We start from the raw sequence: 24780 nt of genomic DNA, 5'->3' as shown, positions 1-24780 counted from the left end.
CCAAAAGTTTGATTGCAAAGCACTGTTTTCATCCGCACACGCCCAAAAGTGTCATCGCACTTCATGTGGGGTTACAGATGTGAGATGACGAAAGAAACCGCCACCTTCTAACATCATCGTGACCCAGGAAATGCAAATTTCCGGAGTCGTCCTCCCTCTGACTTTTGCTCCGCTTCCTCCAGTTTTATTAGACGGTACAATTGACAGCTGCAGATAAGAAAATCCTCAGTCTCTTCTAGTCGTTTTTGCGACAAAAAAAAAAACAGGAATCCTAACTCTATTTCGTGCCTGTAGGACACCACTTTAAAGCTCAATAAATACTTAACACGGGAATGACATTCATTGATAAGCGTCGGACTGAGGAGGCGTTGACCCATTTGCCAATGGTAGAGAATAAACATTGTCTGAGTGTGAAATGTAGGCCAGCGCCGGCTCGCTCGCGCGCTGACAAACGGGATTTAAGAGACTCGTTTGCTTGCTCGCGCAGCCTAAATCTGCTTTTTGCCTAAAAAAAAAAAGTACATTAAAAAAAGCAAAAAGGCCAGAGTACTGCACTGTACTCACTTTCACTGCACCAAAGCAAAAATAATATTCGAACAACATTGTATAATTGCTGAAAGAAATTAGCTTAAATGTGCTCGTATAAATAAAGAGCAACAATTAGCTTATTGACATAAAAGTCAGAAATGTTGCTATTTTGAACTCATTTCTCCTTCAAATGAGTTTGAGTCAAGTAAGACATTTATTGTATTTGCTTATACAGGATCTTTGACATTTTGACACGCATGCTAATTCGGAGTCAAAATAATGGAGAGATGGCGAGAACCAAAAGTGGTATTTGCCATGTGGCTTTTTTTTCTTTGCCATGTGGCAAAATGGATTTTGCCATGTGGCATTTTTTCTTTGCCATTTGGCAAAATGGATTTTGCCAAGTGGCAATATGAAATTTGCCATGTGGCTTTTTTTTCTTTGCCATGTGGCTTTTTTTGACATGTAGCAAAATGGATTTTGCCATGTGGCATTTTTTTTTGACATGTGGCAAAATGGATTTTGCCATGTGGCATGTTTTTTTGACATGTGGCTTTTTTTTTTTTTTTGTATGTGGCATTTTTTGGGGTATATGGCATTTTTGCAGGTCATTCACGTCAATGCAATTGACGGCTATGCACGTCCAAATTTTCCATTTTAAATGAGAGAAAAACATGTTTGGCTGTGATTTTTTTTTTTTATTTTTAATTTTTTAATTTTTTTTTTATAAACTATACACTTACCATTAGTCTATGGCATAGCCTTATTTAGGTGTCAGTTGAATATCAATGCGCTGTAATGGTAAGTGTATGGTCAAAAATCACAACCAGACAGGTTTTTCTGCCATTTGATATGAAAGGGAAAATTTGGACGTGCATAGCCGTCAATGGTATGAACGTGCATGGCCTGCAAAAATGCCATACGCCCCAAACATGCCACATACCAAAAATTTAAAAAAAATGCCACAAACCAAAATCCATTTTGTCACACACCCAAAAAAATGCCATGTCAAAATTTTGTCACATGGCAAAAAAAAAAAAAAGCCACATAAATACCACTTTACATTCTCGGCCTCGCTGAAGTAATGCTTAAATGACGAATAAATTTGCTCTTCTTCAGCGTTGGAAGATGTTAGCGTTATCTAGTGCATAAGGTCTTGTTTGAATGGATTTTTTCGTCACGTCCGCAGGCTCAGGACAAGAGGAAAGCGTTGGAGGAGACCAAAGCCTACACCACGCAGTCTCTGGCTAGCGTAGCCTACCAGATCAATGCCTTAGCTAACAATGTACTTCAGCTGCTGGACATCCAGGCCTCGCAGCTGCGCCGCATGGAGTCCTCCATCAACCACATCTCGCAGGTCAGACCCACACGCCGCTCTGACTAGACGTCCGATCCGTTTGAAGTGGGAGTGCGGTATCCTACTTCAAATGGATTACACGCCTAATGTTGTCAATGGCACCCAATTTTTGTTGTTGTTGTTGTCTGTGTTTCATCTAAGAAAAAGCATTGGATAAATTTCACTAGGGAGCCAATATTTCCCCAGGATAGTAAAAACATGTAAAGATCAAAATGGTACCATGCTGCAATTTCTAACTTATTGCAAACAGGCTAGGGAGATTCGCACTAAATTCTTGTAATAATGCCATGTTCTGGCTCATTGACTCCCATTATAAATCATAATTTTTGATATGCTGTAAAACTGATGTGTTATAATGCATTTTCTGTGATTACTGATGCAATCGCTTCTTTGGCGAGTCAAAAATAATGGAAATAGAGTAATTTGTGTGTTGAAAGTCTTAACACCCAAAAGTCACTAGAGGGTGCAAAAGGCCAAAACATGAATTTGCTTGCAAAGTAATTCTGTTGTTATGAATTTGGGCCTCTAACTATGTCATAGGAAATATTCAAATTAGACTTTTATTTTTTTTATATATACAGCATAGGTAGTTTTGGTTTTAGAATAATACTGCTATTATTGTCCATAGGGGGGCATTAAAAAAAAAAAAAAAAATATATATATATATATATATATATATATATGTGTAGATAGGTCTGATGCCATTGAACATTTTTGAGTGGTTGAAACTGAAAAAATATTCCCAAATGACTTGGTTATCACACTTCAAAGGAAAAGCCATACTTTGGACAAAATCACAGGGATTTAGTCAAAATAACGCCCACGGGTTTTAAGATAAATTTGAGGTGTTTTTTTTTTTTTTTGCGCGTGTGCAAAAAACAAAGTCTGCACTCATGATTAGCAGAAGTACACTGGTTGGCTGTTTGCCCTCTGCTAGCTCTCTGATTGGTTAGCTTCATGACACATTAGTACCGTGTGCTGAATTGAGCGCGCAGAGAAAAAAAACGAGCGCAGTCGAGTCGAGAAATTGAGCGAGGGCAGGAGGTGTACTCAAAATCCATTTTTGCTTGCTCAGAATAGAGGCAGCAATATAACGCCATAGACCCAGATAAAAAATAGAATCACAGCCACACGTTGTTCTGTCATTTAATATGAATGAAAAATTTGGACTGGCATAGCCTTATTTGGGTGCCAGTTGAATGTCAATGGCCTGCAATGGTAAATGTATAGTCAAAAATCACAGCCACACGTTTTTCTGTTATTTTATATGAATGGAAAATTTAAACGTGCATAGCCGTCAATGGCATGGATGTGCATGGGCTGCAGAAATGCTGCATACCCCACAAAAATGCTATATGTCAAAATACATTTTGCCACATACAAAAAAAAATGCCGCATGGCAAAATCCATTTTCCATTGTGGCAAATACCACTTTTCGTTCCCGGCCCTGCTGCAAAAATATGCAATCGGGACATCCCTAGTTACAAATCTTTTCTTCGTTGTCCTTCTAATTTGAATTCCAATTAACTCAAGAGTTCAAAAAATCCTCAGAGGTCGAGCAAATTAATCCCGCCGGCGAAAAACCTGGACACACGCTATCTAGGCACGCTAATCCTTCGGCGTTTGAGCATTTAATCCTCTTTTGGAAGGTGTGCGGTACCTTAGTTACCACTTTCGGTGCGGTCCCATTTGCAATGACGGACGTCCCATCACGAGGCCACGTTGCAAATTTAAAGTCTGTCCCTTGTTGACCACAAGTAGACGAGTGGAAGGCTGGTGCCAACCCTCCAACTCCAAACGGATGGGACATTTATTGGCGTCAATAGAATCGAAATAGTCCCAGTTCAAATGGATTAGCTCGCTGCCAACGGCGGTGAACGAGTTAACGGCAAGGTCGCTGGGCTTTTTTGTTACCATGGCAACCCCCTGAGTCATGCCAGGGAAAGAATGCAGTTAAAGATTGCCAACAGTGGAAGAAATGAAAAGGAAACATTTCAGTCAGATCCTCCTTCCGCAAGGCGCAGTGGAGGGAGGGGGGGGGGCACACAGCTATATATAATGGAGATGGTACCTTTGTTTGTTTGCATTATTCTATCACACTTAATATAGTCAATCAGGGAATAGTATTGGTTCTCATATTTACTGTTTGTATAACTCTAACACGCCCAATATAAAATAAATAGCACTTACAGCATAGTTTAAGGAAAACGAGCAGAATATAGGGCATAAGAGATACATGATGCCTTCTTATCACGGAAGCCCAACGTGTGTCATGCAACTGACTGAGCAAGATTGACGCTGACAAACCCACATCTGCACCACCAACTCTCGCAGTCAGTTCTCCTGGACAGTTCAGAACAAATGGCTGGACGCCATGTCCCAACACAAGGAACACCGGAAAACGCCCAATATCCAACTGATATCACGACTGATAAGACTCCAAGAACCCCTTTGACGCTGAGGTGGCAAAATCCACAACCCTCGTTGCTCTGACAACAGCAACTCCCAAATCCTCCTGTCCAGTCCACAATCAAACAATAATCCTAGACCACCCCTTAACACAATGTTCTTCCTGCCCATGGCCTGCCCCGCGAGAGTAGAGGCGTGCAAAATTTCCAATTCTTAGATTATTCGCGATTCAGCCGTGGAAGATTTGAGAACGATTCAATAAAACATCCAAATTCCGATTACTGAATTATACCAGGTAAAGCAGGACTAAAACACAGTCAGCGCGGTTTTCGCAACGCAATGAGGAACGGACCGAGAGTAAATATCATGTTCAACTCATGCAGCTAGATAAAAAAAACAAAAAAACAATAATACCTGACTGCTGCCGACACCCGCTAAAAAACAACAGCTAGTTGCTAGTTGCTACAAACACACGGCTACAGTAGATATCACATATAGGTAGAACTAGATGCAAAATGACAGGCGACTGCAGCGTTGGAACATGTATTAGAGTACTAGATGTGAAATGACAGACTTGCCGGCGTTAGTAAACAGCCGCCATCTTAAAGCAGTAGACTTCCCTAGAAGGCTCTGTTGTAGCGAACCCAGTTAACTTTTTATCTAAAATAGAGAGAGGATTTTTGAAAAATTTTGGAACTAATGTACAAAACATTAAAAGCGGGGTGGGGATGTGCATGAATAATCGATTTATAATCGAATCGGAGCCTCTGAATTGTAATTGAATCGTTAGGTGCCCAAAGATTCCCACCTGTACGCGAGAGACTTCAAAAGACTGAATGTTTAACTAAGCGTTGTCATTTTTTTTCTCGAGAACCTTTTGTTGACTTGTGATATGGTGACCCTGAATCCTCGCCTGGGTCCCTCTGCGCTGTATGATTGCTGTCAACTCAGAATAAATTGTCAACTTGTGCTTCGAAGCCTTTTTCCAGCTTTCAAAATGGAGTCAGTACAAGGGGTTAAGACTAAAGTAAACGTGCAGAGTTTGGCCTTTTGGCCAGGTTGTCGGGGTCGCTGGAGGTGTGCCAACGCGGGTCCGGCGGTTCGGCTGGCGTGATTCCAGCTAAAAGGTCAGATTCCTTCAATTTATAAACGAGTTCATCAATAGACGACGTCCAGTCCATATGAACTGTTCATTTGCTGCCAGAGCTCCCACTTCAAATGGGTTAGATGTCTACTAGTGATAAACTTGATACCTAATGTTTGTTTGAGTATCAAATATGGAGTTCAAAATTTTTATATTGTGACAACAGTATAGAGACTGTCGATTTTTGTCACTCTGTATCCACTCCAGAAAAAATCCCCTCAGATATTTTTAAGTGACTCCATGGCGGGAGTTTAAGGAAAAAAAGGCAGCAGAATTCTTTCTGAATGAACCAAGTCATGGCGGCAGGTTGAAAATACAAATTTCACACTGTTGATGAACAATTCAAGCGAAGGATTTGCTTATTCTGGCCTCGTAATCTGGTTTTACCAGCTCCGGCGATAAAAGCGCATTGTTACGTAAGAACGTGTGGATTTGGTCTGAATGCCAGAAGAAATGGAAGTCAATATAGGTCAGTTTTTCTGGAGGCGTTTTGCTAGTCCTGACCCCAATCCTCAAATGTGGCGATGTCAAGTCGGGTTTGCGAGAGGTTTTCACATTCCGCTCCCGGCTTTTTGACGGGTCGCGTCGCCCGCCGTGATTTATGGCCGCTAGCTGCGACGGGTGTGTGCGCGCGAGTCCCGTTGACCTGTTTCCTTCACAACTCGACGCAGTCATTAATCATGAGGGAAAATAGTGCATTGAGGACCGACACACTTTTGAGATCCTGTTATGTTGCCACAATTGTTTTTTTCAAGCAAAATACTGAAAATTTCACATGATGGAACAACAAACCGCCCACATTTCATAAAACTTATGAAAAGATATTCAAGAAAGCTAGTTAGGGCCCGAGCACCAAGTGTTCGAGAGCCCCATTGTAATGTAAAGGATTGTTATTATTTTTTCAGGGCAAATGAAAATGGCCAATTTGGAGGCCTGAACATGCTTGAAAACTTTGCAGATGCATGTGGCTTTGCGTAAATTTCGCTAATTTTGCAACGTTGCGGAAAAAAAACTAAATCGCTCAGTGGCGCCCCCTTGAAATTTTCAAAAATGCCTCTCCTATTAGGTTTTTTTCAATGAAGAGCGTTAAATTTGGGGATTTAATACGATGTGTAAAACTGCTCCCAAAAGTCTCTTGCACCCATATTCCAAACCCAACAGTAAATCAGGTATTTTGGATTGAATGTGAAATTTTTAGCGATTTACAGGGTGCACATTTGAGACTTTGGCACCTACAGAGTAAGTTGGATCCTCCTCAAAATTGGTGATACTGGTCATGAGACATGAGATCTTAAGTTATCAAAATGGTGAGCTTTCATTCACAGGCCTGGCCTGGCGCGGGTGCCAAAGTAGGCCATTTTTTGGCAACATGCCAGGGGTTTAGTAAATGACTAATAACTCCCTGATACAAGGGGCATTCTTTTTTTTTATACCTGGTATGTATGAGAGGTGTCCCAGCCTTAACACGACTGCATTTAAATATTACCCGTTAGGCCTGGCGCCCCCTAGTGGGAATAGGAAACACCTTTTTACGAGACAGGCTGCTCCTCCAAGGGAACAAAAAATGAATTGACCTCAAACCTGTGGCAGGGGAGCCTTTAGACACGTGTACAGGTGCCTAATGAAAAATAATGAGGTTTCGTTGGAGCTGAGGGGTCCAATAGGAAAGTGAAAATAACCGTCGCCATTTTATCTCGCCACAGATTTTGAACAGTCATAACTTGGCAGATATACAACATATCTGCACCAAACGTCCCGTGCTCGTTGAGAGTCGTACCCTGGAGGGTCCTGTAGGGGTCATTTGCATCAACTCTGCAGCGCCATCTAGTGGCAACAAAAAGTCACTCACTTGACTTATACATCTCCAGTTCTTTTCAAGTTGGTCATTATATAGTTACAAGTCTTTTTGTAATGCTACATTTTAAAGCCCATGTTCACATGTCTCTGTCTGTTGCCATTATGACCCTTTGTTCGCCATTGAAAAAAAAAAAGCAGATTTTATCATGGACTTAGGTAGCTTGTAAAGCCACGGGATTTGGCACACTTGGTCAAATCGGCCCAATTAGAAGATTGATTTCTGTTTTGGATTAGGGTGGTGCTGTACAGCTCAGTAGCGCCTTCTTTTTTCATACTACTTTCTCCAATGGGTTTTTTTTTTCTCTTAGTTGTGTGAATGCATTTCTAATCCCCCAAAAGAGGCGAGTTTCCAGCTACTTAAGTTCTCATGACATGATCAGAGGGGGACGATGTGCCACCACCCTGACCTGCGTGACATCAGAGTTGCGCCAAACTGCGAGGACCTGTTCAGTCCTGCTTGCAGGCCTAGTTTTCTACTGTGTAATATACATGAGTGAGATTCCTGAAATGTTCATTCTTAGACGGTGGACATTCACAAAGAGAAAGTGGCCCGTCGGGAGATCGGCATCCTGACCACCAACAAGAACACGGCGAGAACCCACAAGATCATCGCGCCGGCTAATATGGAGCGGCCGGTGCGCTACATCAGGAAGCCCATCGACTACGCCGTGCTGGACGACGTCGGACACGGAGTTAAGGTTGGTTTCACACGGGCTACTGCCTCTTTTATTTCTTACAGGCTGACGGCCTGTCAAGTCGCCACTCGGTTTATTGTTGTTGGTGGTGTGTACACTATCATTTTGAGCTATTCCTCTGTTATTCGTGGATGGATCACAGTGAAATTGGGTAGAGCTATTCTAGGCCTGTATACTAGAGATAGAACAATTAACGGCGCCGATATTTGGAAATTTGACGTGTGTCAGTATCGACCTATTTAGAATCTGACCGTTCGATATGAAAAATATTAGAGCTGTCCTGACTAGTCGACGTCATCGATGACGTAAATGCGTCGACGAACACAACAGCCTGTCGACTGTTTATGAAGGGTTAAAAATATATGCGTGGGAAGCTAAGAATGTCGGCCGCTCGCTATGCAAGCGGGGAAAGCGGCACAAAGTCAAAAAAGCGCACCACGGTGGCCAAAACGTTGACTTATTTCAATGACACAAAGGAGGGTGCACTGTTGTGTCCTGTCTCTTCAATGCCAAGCTTGGCTGCAGGTCGGCCAGGAATGAACACCTAAAGCGCCGTCACCCAGTTGTAATTTTGGAAGATGACAGGAGACAACAAGCTGGCAGAACGACATGTTTTGTTGAAGTTGCTAAGCCTGTCACGATATACAATGAGTCCATTTATCGCACGGTAAATAAAAATGAGGGCATTAATTTTTGTTTTATCGCCACGTGCGTGCATACATTTGTGCGTGCGTGATGATGGCATATGAGACTCCAGTTCCTTTGACAGATGTTTTATTGGTCATCAACGTGCCAAAGAATTAAAGTTCAGACACACAATATAAGGAAACACATCTATATTAAGCACTGTAAACGTTAGCATTGCTACATTGATGCCAATGGGGAAAAAACACAAGCTACTTTAGCCTGCTCTAAAACATTGGCAGTCTTCTCCAAAATGCAAACTTGCTGTTTAAAGGTGACACTTCAAACATGAAAAATCACTGTTTATCAGCATTTGCAAACGAAAAAATGAAAAAAAAATAATACTGACACCACATGCAATGGTGAAAAGTGCTTTTTTTGCGGAGTGTAAAGCTTACGGTTAGCGGTTTAGTGAACATACTTCCGGTAAACATTTCAAAATAAATAAAAGCACATCATGTTTGTCATATAAATAACGATTTCTGGAGTTAATCCCACATACTTCAGAATTCAGATTCTGCACCAAGAATAGCTTTAAAATGACGCCCTTTATGAAAAATCTGATTGGCAATTATAATATTATTTAAAGTAGTATATATTTTATATATATATATATATATATATAGTAATATTAATGCTAGACATTTTTTAAAGAATTGTTTTGAATCATGTTGGAAGTGGAAGATGTTCCTTATCCGATTACTCGATTAATCGAACTATTTCATCGATTAATCGACTACTATAATAATCGATAGCTGCAGCTCTACAATGAAGTTCATTGTTTGCATTATTCAAATTTTGGCTCCAAAAATCAGTTATCTGCCCTTCTAACAACTAATAATCTGTGTCGGTCCTGAAAAACCCAAATCGGTCGAGCTCTACTGTATACGCATCTATTATTGGTGTCAGATTTTTTTTTTTTATTGCAAAATTATAGTTAGGAGTAAACCAGTAGATGCTAGCCTACGGACAACCTGGCCAACGTGACAACCAACATAAATACTGTTTTCGCTAATAATGACATTTTTGTGTCAACCCTGTTGACAAAAGGCTTCCCACTCTCTGTGACATTTACCAAAGCGCGAAGGTCGCTCCGGGCTCAATATTTACTCTAGTCCGTCTTGTACTTTGACTTCCCGTTGGGGCCGTTTTGACATGCCCTCTTTCTGTCTCTCATTTTTTCCCCCCCTGCCCCCTCGCCGCCCTAAGTGGATGAAAGCCAAGGTAAGTCACATGACCCATTTTGCTGTCATGTATTTTTTAACAAAAAGAAAAAAAATCTCCAGCAAACCTCGTCCTTGTGTCCCTCCCCTCTATTAATCAACCTCTAGATGACCCACCAACGTCTACGTGTTGTCGTCCTTAACTTGTCGGCTGCCATTGACGGCGCGAGACGTCCAATCCGTTGGAAGTGGGAGAGTGGCGGCGAATGAAAGAATGTTTATTCGCTGGCAACTCTCCCACGACGTCTAGTGACAAACTCATTTCAATTCAAAGCTGAAGGGTGTTTGAAGGCCACATGTTGTGATGGCTATCATCGTCAATGGCACTGATAGTTCAAGTAGTTTAGTACAAATTTGGAAAACAACCACAATGGCATACAGTACCTTCGCCAAGGCCAAAAAACACATTTTTCTGCTGTGGCATACCACATGTTCTCAAATACGGACCATGGTTTTGATGTATTTAACTGTACGTCCAAAATATTTATGGATTGGACGTCTGTCAACATCAATAGCAGCAGGTAAGTTCATTCAAAATCATCCTTGGCGGAGGTGATAAATGGTATGCTTGTTTAGATGCTCTTTTTTCATTAGAGGCCACTCTAAACATGTCTTTTCTTCCTCTTTCTCCTTGACTAACCGCAGCAACATGGAAACAATCAGTCGATCCGAGCGGGCACGCTATCGCGGACCAACCCGCCCACGCAGAAACCACCCAGTCCGCCCATGTCGGGGCGCGGCACGCTCGGGTGAGAGTCGCCGTCGATTTCCTGTGCCGGGAATGTATTCCTGTTGTCAAAACTATCCGCGCTGAAATGTTCTATCTAGGTATGATATTTGTTTGCAAAAGTATGCATACTCGGTAATTTGTTTTTAGTCAACGGAAATATGTTGTCATCAGTGTTGTTAATCTTACTTTAAAAAAAAGTAATTACAGTTACAAATGACTTCTCCCAAAAAGTAATTGAGTAACTCGGTTACCTGAATGTAAGAGTAATTAGTTACTTGGCAAAGTCACTGGTGTTACCTTTCATGTTTTTTTTTTTTTTTCATTCCAAAAAAAAAAAAAAAAAAAAACATGGTAGCCTTTGCTATGTTTGTAAGTAATTTCATGTTGTGACTCAACCGTTAAAGTTGTTCAAATTGCTCTCGTTATTGCATTAGTTCCCTTCTGTCTACTTTCGACATGTGGACGTTTCAAAACTGTTTGGTCATTTAAAGACAGATTCAAGTCAAGATTTTGCCGATTTAGGAGTATTTTAGACAAAAAGTTACTTAGGTTCACCTGGAAGGTTCTCTACAACAGAGCCTTCCCGAGAAGTCTACTGCTTTAAGATGGCGGCTGTTTACTTACGCCGGCGAGTCTGTCATTTCGCATCTAGTTCTTCATACATGTGATATCTACCGTAGCATTATGTGGGCGTAGTTTGTAGGCTATTGGCTACAGTCAGGTATTATTGGCGCCACCTAGCATCACATTTGTAATGGTGTCACAACTCCCTTCCCTCCTCCCCACTCCCGCTCTGCTGTCTCGTCTCCGTGAGTCCGTGTCTGACTTTTCTCGCGTCATTCAACTAGGGCAGTAACGCTATATTTATTAGCGATGAGAAGTCTACTGCTTAAAGATGGCGGCTGTTTACTAACGCTGCCCAGATGCGGCTGAGTCTGTCATTTCGCATCTAGTCTCAAATGCATGCGATATCTATGAGACGCATCGGACACTACCTGCTACCAAACTAGCATCATGCGGGCGTAGTTTTTAGTAACGTCGCGTAGTAGTTTGTAGCGGCTGTCGGCTGCGGTAAGTTTTTTTTTTTTTTTTTTTTTTTTTTGCTTCTTCCTCTACGCACTAGGTGAGCGCGTTGTCCCGCATTAAAAGTAGTCCGGGCAAAACGTGATGCTTAGAGCTGGCAAAATTAAACAATTCCTCGAGGTGAATAAAATTACTCCAATCAGTTTTTAAACTCGAGTTGCTCGGGTATTCGTTTCAGCTCTACATTCAACCAACGTATACATCCTCAGTAATGGTAACGTCGTTGCCAGGATGAGAAAAGAAATTAATTAGATTACCCACTACTGAAAAAAATAACACTGTTAGTTACACCGTTATTAACAACACTGGTAGTAATGAGCAAACATTTGCTTTTGTATGACTCTTGATAGTTTTGGAGGATATTGTTGCATTTTTCTTCACAATTTTAGCACAGTAGCGCCAGTTGTCATAATTGAACATTCTTTCTTTGGCAAGAATATTTTTTTAAATATAACTTTTTTTCCCCATATCACATGCTTCTATGTGGGGGTGGGTTTAGGTAAGGGATGTCATTCTTAATTATTTTTTTTAGAATATACATATATCAGATATTTATTTTGTTTGAACAGTGATCCCGTGATTTTCGCGTTTAATGGGGACCGGAAAATTAAAAATCGGTGAAGTAAAGGTGGAGCTATAGATTTGATTTTTTTTTTTTTTTCCCTCTCTCCAGATACATATAAGACATGGTTAAAATATAATTGGGGGGGGGGGGTGTATATTTTATGACCCCTTAGCCAGACTGCCGGAATCACGCCAGCTGAGCTGCCGGACCCGCACTGGCACCCATCCGGGCCGGCGAGACCCTGACATCCCGGCCAAAAGGCCAAACTCTGCACATTCACCTTACTCTTAACCCTTTGTACTGACTCCATTTTGAAAGCTGGAAAAAGGCTTCGACGCACAAGTTGACAATTTATTCAGGTCGACAGCGATCAAACGGCAAGGCAAAACAGAAACAAACTCAGGCGGGTTAGGCAATGTCACCCTATCACACGTCAACAAAAGGCTCTCAAGAAAAATGACCACGCTTAGTTAAGCATTCAGTCTTTTGAAGCTCTCACTGGGTGGGCCGTGGGCAGGAAGAAGGGTGTGTTTGGGCTATGTTTGGGATTATTGTCTGTTTATGGATTGGACAGGAGGATTCAGGAGTTACTGTTGTCAGGGCAACGAGGGTTGTGGATTTTTCCACATTAGTGTCAAAGGGGCTCTTGGAGTCTTGTCAGTCATGTTATCAGTTGGATATCGGGTATTCTCCGGTGTTCCTTGTGTTGGGACAGGGCGTCCCGCCATTTGTTCTGGACTCTCGGGGAGAACTGATTGCGAGAGTTGGTGGTGCAGACGTGGGCTTGTCAGCGTCAATCTTGGTCAGTTGCATGACACCGATGTTGTGCTTCCGTAATAAGAAGGCGTCATGGATCTCTTATGCCATATATTCTTATTGTTTTCCTTAAACTAAGGTATAAGTGCTATTTATTTTATGTTGGGTGAGTTAGAGTAATACAAACAGTCGATTGGTAAATACGAGAAAAGGTACTATCTCCTTAATATTTATAATATATATATATATAAAGAAAATAATGATTTATACACGAATACATGCATTTATCTTAACATTATCAATTACTGTATTTTTTTTTAATTGGAAAAAAATCCTCGATGGACTGAGGGCGCAAAGTTTGAAGCACAAAGTAGCAAAGGATCACTGTACGAGGACATCTAAAGGTAACTAATAGGATTGCTTTTTCATTTTCATTTTGGATGATTGTACATAACTGCAGACGCAACGCCTCCTACAAAACCTTGGAGCCGGTGAAGCCCCCCACGGTGCCCAACGACTACATGACCAGCCCGGCTCGTTTGGGCAGCCAGCACGGCGCGCAGCACAGCCCCGGACGCACGGCCTCGCTCAACCAGAGGCAGCGCACGCACAGGTACCGTATTCAAATGGCTTACGTTGTCATTTGAAGTGGAAGGCTCATTAGTCACGCAATGCGGCACACATGATTTCATTCTGGCATGTTTTCTGACCACAGTGAGGCTGGGGAAGCACAGAAACTGCCTCAGATGGTGGCCGTGAAAATGATCTTCATTAAAGCAAAATGGGGAGAGAAAAAAGGAAAATATTTAAAGAAAATAGTTAAAAGTAGCCCCATTTTTTTACGTGAAACATCGCAAAGGGGGGAGTGGTAGTAAAAATGGGCAGAAATTTCCAAATTTTTGGGTGATACAAATAACAATTTTTTAAAAATTCTCGTTCCTGTCAGTGGCAGCAGCGGCGGCAGCAGCAGCCGAGAAAACAGCGGCAGCAGCGGCATCGGCATTCCCATCGCAGTGCCTACTCCCTCCATTCCTAACTCTGGAACAGGTGACTTTCTTTTTAATATGATTCAGCATTTATTGTATGACATCCCAGTCAGAGTTGTTTCTCAAGCGTAATGCTTCTGGATGTAGTTCTCACGAGGACGGAACGTGTTGCCAGGGAAACCCAAAAAGTATCAAGGGCCTATTTAGATGATCTATACACGAACTCTGTGACGATGATAGACAACCAATCACGGGGCGTCTGCTGTCAGTTTAACGGAGTTTATCATTATTTGACGTCCTGTCCATTAGAACCAGACCGCGAATGAAACATTGGTTCGTTTGCTGCCAACCCTCCAAGTTCAAATGGATTAGACATCAAGCGCCAACTGTGGCACCCGTTAAATTCATGAATTGAAGGTAAACATGCTAACCATTAATTTGACTGATTTCAAACCAAAAACATTTTTCTTCGTCTGTCATCTTTGACCATTTACGCTTGCTCGTAAATCACAGTTTAGCTCGCAATGCTAAGCTTTAGCAAATCAGGTGTCTTGTGACCTCACAAAAGTTGCTTTACGATACATATCGTCAAAAGTTATCGAAAAAGCGTGTTATTTTGCCTCATTCAAATCTTAATATCTCAACATTTAAATATGTAAACTAAAGTGCAATCACATTCGTAAATGTAATTTTTGAAATGTAAATAAACCAATCTATTGTAATAAAAAAAAAAAAAATGCAATAACTGCATTAACCATCAAAATGAGGTCTAACTAACTGTAGTCTTGAAACAAATCTGAATAAGGAAAAACATTGCAATAAAATAATGCAAACTGGTTAAACTTGAGAGTCGCTGAGATCTGTTATGACAGAACATCGCTTCAATGATATCTGGCGCCATATAGCGTCGTGAATGGGTATGACGTCTAGACCGCGAATATAAGACGACCCCCACTTTTTCAGTCTTATTTCGATGCACAAAACACAGTCTTATATTCGGGCCAATACGGTAATAGCATTTGACAAGTGATAAATTGCAACAATATGATTTCTTAAATGTCCCAGACAGTTTAGATCTCAATGTCTGTGGCTTGTCCCTTGACGGTGACCTGTGGAATCTGGGCCGGGTTAAACCAGTTAAAAGGACAAGGCAGATTCAAACATTTCTATAGACCCCAATCACCAACGTCACACAATCACTTGATCGCTGTATTGTGCCGCCATATTGTCCGTCATTGTGTGTCCGTATTGTCAATGATCGTAGTTTCTAAAGGTGGATTCACTTGCAAATCATGGTAGCCCCGGTGCTTTCAGACGCTGTAAACTCATTGGAGGAGTTGCATAAAAGCAGTCATTTGGAAAAGCTTCGGTCGATCCAGTCGCCAGATCCATATTTGATGCCCAAATCGATGTTTCCTCCCGTCTGGTCCCATCCCGAGCAAAAACCTCCAGTCATAGTCCAGTTGATGTGACGTTGAGGCGTCGGGTACCCAAAATCAGCACTGGCCCAAATATAAACCGACATTTGGGCAGCTGAGCGTCACCATTGTCACGATTGTAAAATGAAACTTGATCGGTGGTTCGACAACGGGCGCGCTTATTTATAACGCTTTATTGAAGTGAAAACATCAAATGTTTTCATGGACACATTACAGTTTTGGATTTACGACTGTAAAATCAGTTTTAAATAAATAATTACATTACACAAAATATCAGTACTGTATTTTATTAACAAATCATGGTCGTGGGCTGGACCACATAACCATCTTTGAACCGAAATGTACTAGTCTACAGGTTTTCGCGACCATATCCCAATGACAATCACACAGGTATGACATTTATTAGTTCAAGCAGAGTAAAATAATACATATTCACGGTACAAGAAAGTCGTTTCCATGTGGGCGCTCCCGTCGGGGGGGCATTTCACGCGGGGCGGCTATTTTTCGGCACAACACCTGTTGTAAAGTTCATCTTCTTGCTGCGCGACCGTGGCAACGAGCTTCTCATAGTCTCCGTCTGATGATGTCTGCGATCGTGTTGTCATCACGACTATTAATGTTTTCGCCGCTGTCTGACGGCTGTCGACACAAACGCATCATGGACCAAGATAAACAAACCGTGCTGCTTTAGAGATTTGCCCTTTTAACAATGGGCACACAGTAACTACTAAAATGACCCTTTATCTTCTCTGTTACTGCAACCAACCGCCACACATGCCTTCACCATTTTGATTCATCAATGTTAACGATTGTCAGGAAGGTTTTTGGGTTCGTTTACTAGGCGGTGATTCCTTAGACAAGCAGAAAAACACGCAGTAATAGGAGGAATGTACGTAGCGGTAATATGTAAACATGATGAGCTGACGGACAATATGGCGGCTCAAGTCAGGGGGGCGGAGTTGTGAAGTCACGTGAATGGGGTCCGTAGCTATCAATCACTAAAATTTTTGTTTACTGCAATCAATCATGGAACATACTATTATAGCAATCAATACTTTATTGTGAGCCTTCATGGGTAAAAGCAAATATTTAATAATCATTTAATAATTATCTTATCATTAGTACTACCAATCGGCCGCAATATGTCCCTATCTCTACTCAATAGTGAGCAAAGTGGCTCCTCCTGTCAAGCGTACGTGAGTAGCGCATGCAAGATGATTGAAAATAGCGGCACAGATGACACATTTTGTTCCAATATGAATTATTAGTCCTTTTAGCGTTTATGGCGTTTTAAAAAAAAAAAAAAAAAAAACAGTGAGAGCTGTTGTAATTGAAAAAGAATACAGTTGTATGAAAAAGTATCTGAACCTTTTGGAATTTCTCACATTTTTGCATAAAATCACCACCAAATGTGATATGATCTTTGTCAAAATCACACAGAGGAAAAAACGCTCTGCTTTAACTAAAACCACCCAAACAGATTTTCATATTTTAACGAGGATGGTATGCAGGCAATGACAGAAGGGAGAGAAATAAGTTAACCATCACATTCAATATTTTGTATCCCCCCCCCCCACCCTTCGGCAGCAGTAACCAGATGCTTCCTGTAGCTGCAGATCAGTCAGGCACATCAACCAGGACTAATCTTGGCCCATTCTTCTATATGCTAAAAAACTGCTGTAGTTCAGTCAGATTCCTGGGATGAATCGCCGTCTTTAGATCATGCCACAGCATCTCAATGGGGTTCAAGTCTGGACTTTGACTTGGCCACTTCAGAACGTGTATTTCATGCTTCTGAAACCATTCTGAGGTTCTGTGTTTTGGATCATTGTATTGTGGCAGCATCCATCCTCTTTTTAGCTTCAACTGTCTGACAGGCTGTGGAAGATTTTCCTTCAAATTTTGAATTCATTCTTCCATTAATGACTGCAAGTTGTCCAGGCCCTGAGGTAGCAAAACAGCCCCAAATCATGATGCTCCCTCCACCATGCTTCACGGTGGGGATGAGTTGTTGATGTTGGTGAGCTGTTCCATTTATGACGTTGTGTGTTACTCTCAAACAATTCAACTTTGGTTTCATCAGTCCACTAAAATATTTGCCAAAACATCTGTAGAGTGTCCAAGTGTCTTTTTGTGAACATTAAATGACCAACAATGTTTTTTTTTTTTTTTTTAGACAGCAGTGGCTTCCTCTATGGAGTCCTGCATGAACACCATTCTTGGCCAGGTTGTTGACGTGTGCACAGAGATATTGGACTGTGTCAGTGACTTCTGTAAGCCTTCAGTAGGCACTCTAGGTTTTTTTTTTTTTTTTTTTTTTTTACCTCTCTGAGTATTCTGCGCTGAACTCTTGGCGTCCTCTTTTGTGGACGGCCACTCCTTGGGAGAGAAGCAACAGTGCCAAACTCTCTCCAATTGTAGACAACTTCTCTAACTGTCGATTGATGACTTTGAGATAGTTTTGTATCCTTTCCCAACTTTATACAAATCAACAATCCTTGATCGCAGGTCTTCAGACAGCTCTTTTGACCGAGCCATGATGCACATCAGACAATGCTTCTCATTCTTACCAGGTGTGTGTTTTATAGTGGGCAGGACAGCTTTAAACCACTCATCAGTGATTGGGCACTCACCTGATTTATAATGTTTTGTAAAAATTGGTTTCAGTTGCTCTTTGTCTCCTTAGGCAGAGGGTTCACTTATTTATTTCCCTTTCCATCATTGTTTGCATGCTATCCTCATTAAAATATGAAAAGCTATAAATGTTTGGGTGGTTTTAGTTAAAGCAGACCATGTATTTTCATCTGTGTGATTGACAAAAATGGTGATTTTATGCAGAAATGTGAGGAATTCCAAATGGTTGATACTTTTTCAAACAAGTGCATATAAAATGGCCCATATAGTGATGGATTTATCGCACAGCCTTGCTTACAAATGTTTGAAAAACAATCCAAAAGACAACGAGAACCTTCTCCACAGTCCCGTTCATCAGCTCCCCCCCAGGTGGGCCTCCCCCACCTCCACCTCTTCCTCCTCCGGCCGGGCTCGGCCCTCCGCCGCCGCCGCCGCCGCCTCCTCCTCCCTTAGGTGAGACCCCGGACGTCCCCGGTCGTCCGTCACGCATGAGTGGTGAAGATTTTTCAAAATCACTTGACTCAATGAACCACTCAATGGTGGTGGTGCTGGTGGTGGTCGGTTCTCCTTACTTTCTGTCAGCTAGCAAATAACCTGTACTGGTCTCTCACTTCCATTGACGGCGCTAGACATCCTATCCATTTAAAGTGGGAAAGTTGGCACGAGCGAACGTTCATTCGCTGCCACCCTCCCACGTCAAATGAATTGGATGTCTACTGCGGATAAACTAACGGATGTCTATCACCGTCAATGATTAACCGGTCAATCATGTTCTTAACTCTTCGGGGTCTGTCTTTCCTTCTTCCGCTTCCCCGACGCCCGGCCAGCGGTCGCCCCCGGTCCGGGCTTGGGCCCCGCCCCCATGTCGCAGTTCGGCACGGTGTCGCGTCAGATTTCGCGGCACAACCCGGCCAACTCGTCGGCGTCCACGGTGTCGGCCACCGGCACGTACCGCCGGGCGCCGTCCGTCACCTCGCAGTTCTCCCTGCAGCAGCAGCAACAGCAGCCTCATATTAACGGGGGCACGCCCGCTTACAGCCACAACTCAAGTAAGCCCCGCCCCCTCGCCAAAAGCAGCACTGAGCAAGTGGAATTCTTAGTGATTCAGTGTGGGCAGAATTTCTTCCACTTTGGGTAACTGATGCTGATTCTTACTTTTTCCGTGCGCGTGTTGCGCGGTTCAGTGTGCGTGGCTCCGCCTCCTCCTCCCCCCATGCCCCAGCTGACGCCACAGATCCCGCTGACTGGCTTTGTGGCCAGGATGCAGGAGAGCAGTAAGTGTTAAGACCATCATTGAAGCCCCATCATCATCATCGTTGTCTTCGTGCAGCGTGTTCTCAACTCCCAGCATGCATTGCTTTGTCACCATCCTCCCCGGTAGTTTCCCTCCTGCATGTTTGCAAGTCGGCGCCTAATTTAACTCGCCGTGATTGTTGTTAGTTAGTTTCAGTGTAATGCCATGCTGGACTGTGAAAGATGTTGCAACTTGCTGGTAGAACCAAGAACTACATTTCACACTACGGACATTGAGCTTCTGTGATGTTACTTTTTTTTTTTTTTTTTTTTAAATGCAAGGTTACTCTTACAATAATTTACAGTTCACCATCGTTATTTTTTATTTATTTATTTTTTATATATATAAAGTCCCATATTCAATTTTTATACATCACTTCACATTGTACATCATCGTTTGCAAACTATCATCCAACAATATTCCACTAATGACAACATTCATTTACAGAGGTGGGTAGAGTAGCATAAAATTCTACTCAAGTAAGAGTAGGGTTACTTCAAAATAATATACTCAAGTAAGAGTAATAGTAGTCATCCAAAAAATGTACTCAAGTACAAGTAAAAAGAGAAAAGAAAAATGCTCTTGTAACTGCTTATTTTTTATTTTTCTTAAAGAATGGCATTTTTTTTCCTGAGCACAAAGTTATCTACGTGAGCCGTTGTTATAAGGATACTGTACTGTACAATAACACATTACATAACCACATTAAGCCAAAGAAAAACCAAAAAAATTGAATTCCAATACGTGAAAAAAATTACGTGAATGAGGCATTATTCGCCCAAAGAGCATGAGTGCCCTCTGGTGGAGAAAATAGTTCTTAGTTTGAATAGTGAAGAGTTCCTTCATAATTACTTTTTAAAAATTTAAAGGATCATATCTCCTGTTTTCCGGGGTCAATCGGTGCCAAATAAAAACTGGGAGAGAGGCTGAAACTCGCACTTTCGAGTAATGTTGGGAGCAGCGCTCAATATCAAATACTTCATTTTTTACGGTGCTAAAGACACGTGATTTAGCAGGCTGGCGTGGAGCTAGTAACGGCAAGCTTAAGTCTGATTGGTTTAATGGAGTCATGTGATTATTGTTGCGACGTCTAATTGGTGAAATCGGTAGAGCTACTTGCTACGACTAGTACAGCTGCTACGCCTACGGGCAAAATAAATAATCTAATATATAATGATATAAAGAGGAAAAAACGACTCTTGTGTAGCCCAAAGTAGCGGAGTAAAAGTAGCGTTTTTTTCTTCACAAATCTAGTCAAGTAAAAGTAATAAGTATAGCTAAGTAAAACTACTCATAGAAGTAAATTTTCCCAAAAAGTTACTGAGTACATGAAACGCATCACTACCCACCTCTGTTCATTTAACACCATACAATATTCCAAATCATACAATATAACATGTTAATATTACACATCATACCACTATATTCTAATCAAATCAGACAATATTATAATATGCTAAGCTAATTTTGTTTGCTTGAATTTAATTGTAGAAAATGTGTTCATCCCTGTTCTCCTTGCATGGTAGCTGCATGATTGTGATTGGCTCTCATTAGTCTTCTTCCGTCCAATGACGGACGAGCACGCCAACATTTCCCCCACCCAAATGTTTCTGCATGTCGTGGCGCTCCACCTCGTTGACATTTTTGCCACCTTTCCCGCCAGTCTCCGACGCCCCGACTCCGCCCCCGCCTCCCCCGCCGGACGACATGGGAATGTTCGACGAGTCCCCGCCTCCGCCGCCCCCGCCCCCGGTGGACTACGAGGAGGAGGACGCCTCGGTGGTGCACTACAACGACCCCTACGCCGACGGGGACCCCCAGTGGGCGCCCAAAAACTACATCGAGAAAGGTACGAGGGTTTTGGGCGCCGCGGACTGAAACACGCTGACCCGACTCTCCTCTCGCTAGTAAGGGTGTGCCATCTTAGGCACCCCTCGATTCGATTCGATTCGATTACGATTCAGGGCGCTACGATTGCATTACTGACCAATGGGCACGGTATTGACAATGATCACGATTATCGTGACTATCGACGCATCATACATTACTAATTAATAAAGTAGCCAAACAAATTTATAACCATTATTATATGAGGCTTTGCTGAAGCAAAGGCCCAGATAGTAAAATTCAAAATTTTTTTTTTTTTGAATGGCGTTTCATCAGCACGCCACACAGCCCAAACCGTTTGACCGATGGCCTTTGCCCGCAAATGCCAATTTTTTTAGAATTTTTTTTTTTTTTTTTTAATTTCAAAATGTATGAAGTGCTACAAATGTTGACCAACTCGCATCATTTGGACATCAAAAATTCCGGGATGTCGAGAGGCATAAAAGAATTTGGAGAACTTTTACGGTTCCCCCGAAATCTGCCAAAAACTGTCCCATTCATAGTAATGGGATGCTTAATTATATGGGGCTTTGCTATAGCAAAGCGGCAAACGATGCAGCCCGAACCGTTTGACCGATGGGCACCGTGCGAATATCGAAACGACCGGAATTTTCGAGCGATGCAAGGACTTTTTCCAACAACCCCCAAAAAAAATTCCCTTCCCCCATAAGCACCGATTTTTCGGGCAAATAAAACACAATTTTCAAAATGTATCTAGTCCTACCAAATTTCGATGCCATTGACGGCCATGGACGTGCAAATTTCACATTTCCAATGACATTTGGTTAAAGCTATTGACGGCCATATATGTCGATTCGATTGATGCCAATGTACTTGGAATCAATGCATATGTAAGTCGATGCCATTGGCGGCCATGGACGTCCAAATTTCCCATTCATTTTCAAAGGCAAAAACAGATGTCCTCAAATCAACAGGAAATGACCAGATATCAATAGGGTGTCCCCCCCCAAATGTTTCCGATTCCATTGACGCATGTGGAAGTCGTTGCCATTGACGGCCATGGACGTCCAAATTTCCCATTCATTTCTCATGGCAAAAAAAACCTGTCCCCAAATATTATCCCCGAAATGTCCCTAAATCAACCTGGGCGGGGCTGAGATCCGTATCTCCCCACAGCAAAGCCCATAGTAATTTCTCCAGAAATTGCAGTTTCTAGTTTATTTAAAATATTCTAATGATTCAAAAGGAACGATGGAAACATCCCCTTGAACAATTTTTTTTCACTACAAGAAAGTGCAAAAACATGAACCATTTTAAAGGCAGTACTTATTTCTCAACATGCCTATACACCACACAGCTGACCTTGATATACTCTTTTTCACAAGAAGGTGCAAAAACAATAGCTGTTTCAAAGGCATTGCTTATTTCTCTCAACAATACTATAAAATTTACACTGTTGGAGTGAATTCCACATTTTCTGGAAACAAAGTGTTTTTTAGAAATAAGACCAAAACCAATATATTTCGTTTTCACAGATTTCTGTACTATTTCGCATGTTTGTATTGTTAATGCTATACGTTTGTACACCACCAAAGAACGCACAACTTGACATGGAAATACATGTTAGCAAAGTCGCTAATTAGCATAGCGCTCGGCGCTAACTAGTAACATCTCAAAAAACAACAACAATAAAAGGCTAAACAGTGCAAGAGAGTTTGTGTACTCACCTCTTATTGACACACACAGGACTTAGCAATACACTCGGGACATTTTCCAATTAACGCGACTTGAACCTACTGCTGGACAACTGAAAGGCAAGGAGCAACGGAGAGGGGAAGCCCTCTCGCTCTAAAAAATAACTTGCGCACATCAGCGCGATCGCTTGGTCCCTGCCTGCCTCATACACAAATTTATTTTCCAGTCTTTTGAAAAAGTGTAAATCTCTCGCTCAGTACCAGCTGCATCTATCATAACGTTGTACGTGCGTCCGTTTAAGGTGTCCGGGTGGCAGACGTGTGTTGAATTTTGTTCCGCTACGAGCGGCTGTCAAAAAGTTATTAGGGGAAAAATCATCGTTTTTGAACATTTATGAATCGTAATCGAATCGTCACGTGTCGAATCACGATGCATCTAATAATTGATTTTACTCTCCAGTGGTGGCCATCTACGACTACAGCAAGGACAAAGACGACGAGCTCTCCTTCATGGAGGGCGCCATCATTTACGTGGTGAAGAAGAACGACGACGGCTGGTACGAGGGCGTCAGCGCCGGCGTCACCGGACTCTTCCCCGGCAACTATGTGGAGAGCATCATACACTACGCCGACTAAAAGCGTTTACAAGTAAGACCGCCAAGTTGGAGTTGAAAATAGTTCCCGAAGGCGTAAAGATTTAGATAATCTGCAATATAGATTTTGTTTTTGGGGTCCAAAGAGTTTTTTTTGTTTTTGGCTTTTTGGGCGGTCAGTGGGCGGCGTTCTTGCCGCCATGCTGTAAATTGAGTTGATGAGCAATTTAAACTTTTTCTCCTGAGAGACTCATTGACTGCCAATGATAGTGATATTGCTTTAAAAAAAAAAAAGTTTTTCCATTTACCACACAGTAACTTTGGCGTATTAACACAACAAATATTCATTCGTACGATGGACGAGAGGTGTCAGGTGAAATGCAAAAAGAAAAAAAACACGAACCCCAGTTTCAAATGCTTTGCAAAAGAAAAAAACACCAATGCAAACTGCCACAACACAATCCTAATTGCAAAAGCACGACTGCAAAATTGGCAAAAGCACGAACCCCAATTGCCACAGCGCGAATGCAAATTCCCACAACACCACAGCATGAAGCCCAAGAGGAAGACCCTGTAGACTACATTTCACGGAAATAGACATGAGGACTACAACTCCCACCCTCCTCCTGCTATCGTGTAACCCCAACTCATCATTCCACACACGTACAGAGCTGGAAAACATAAGTTACATAATTTGCTTACACATTTACACTTTGAATATTGCTACATGTGCTTGGTGAGCATCTCTACGGAACTTCACGAAGTCACCCCCCCCAGACGTAAATTTATATAAAAATGTCAATCGTTTGTGCTGTAAAACTTTTGTTTGTGCTGCTGTCATTTTAGAGATATTTACATTTTTTTATTGGCAAGGTAGTTACAGGCTTCTTTAATTAAATTAGCCACTAGCTCCCACACCTAGTGGAGGGTACCAAATCACTCAATAACAGAGGGGGTGTCCCAACAACTAACATGAACATAGCACAAACAAATTCGGGTCCGTTTTGCTACAAGTGGGGGGGCTTGAGATATTAATTTTGAGTGATTTCGTCTCTCTCAGCCCCTCATTTACTGCAAAATGGACCCAAAGTGTTACCATTCGTTTGAGCTACGTTCGTGCTAGTTGTTTGAACAGCCCTCTGTTATTGAGCGATTTGGTACGCTCCATTAGTTTAGCCTAGCTCCCACGGCTAATGGAGGGTACCAAATCGTTCAATAAAAGTGGGGGTGTCCCAACAACTTACACGAACATAGCACAAAT

At 42.0% G+C, this 24780-nt stretch overlaps 1 protein-coding gene across 10 annotated transcripts in view; it reads left to right on the top strand.

The window, feature by feature from the left end:
• The window catches only part of abi1a (abl-interactor 1a), a 31976-nt gene extending 8150 nt beyond the window's left edge, over window positions 1-23826 (top strand). The window contains exons 2-12 of one of the 10 annotated variants that reach the window (XM_057824744.1): window positions 1718-1885; window positions 7817-7993; window positions 9884-9898; window positions 10543-10646; window positions 13492-13644; window positions 13978-14078; window positions 18436-18543; window positions 18918-19139; window positions 19275-19364; window positions 21048-21233; window positions 23387-23826. In XM_057824744.1, coding sequence (XP_057680727.1) covers window positions 1718-1885; window positions 7817-7993; window positions 9884-9898; window positions 10543-10646; window positions 13492-13644; window positions 13978-14078; window positions 18436-18543; window positions 18918-19139; window positions 19275-19364; window positions 21048-21233; window positions 23387-23562 — 1500 coding nt within the window. In that variant the 3' untranslated portion in view covers window positions 23563-23826. The remainder of the gene's footprint in view (window positions 1-1717; window positions 1886-7816; window positions 7994-9883; window positions 9899-10542; window positions 10647-13491; window positions 13645-13977; window positions 14079-18435; window positions 18544-18917; window positions 19140-19274; window positions 19365-21047; window positions 21234-23386) is intronic. The other 9 variants (XM_057824735.1, XM_057824734.1, XM_057824736.1 and 6 more) reach the window with 9 other exon arrangements.
• Window positions 23827-24780: the final 954 nt, after the last annotated feature.

The sequence above is a fragment of the Corythoichthys intestinalis genome, chromosome 20 (genome assembly GCF_030265065.1).
Source record: "Corythoichthys intestinalis isolate RoL2023-P3 chromosome 20, ASM3026506v1, whole genome shotgun sequence".
NCBI classification, from domain to species: domain Eukaryota; kingdom Metazoa; phylum Chordata; class Actinopteri; order Syngnathiformes; family Syngnathidae; genus Corythoichthys; species Corythoichthys intestinalis.
Note: the sequence above shows the minus strand (reverse complement) of the source record. Positions and strands in the feature narration are given on the sequence as shown.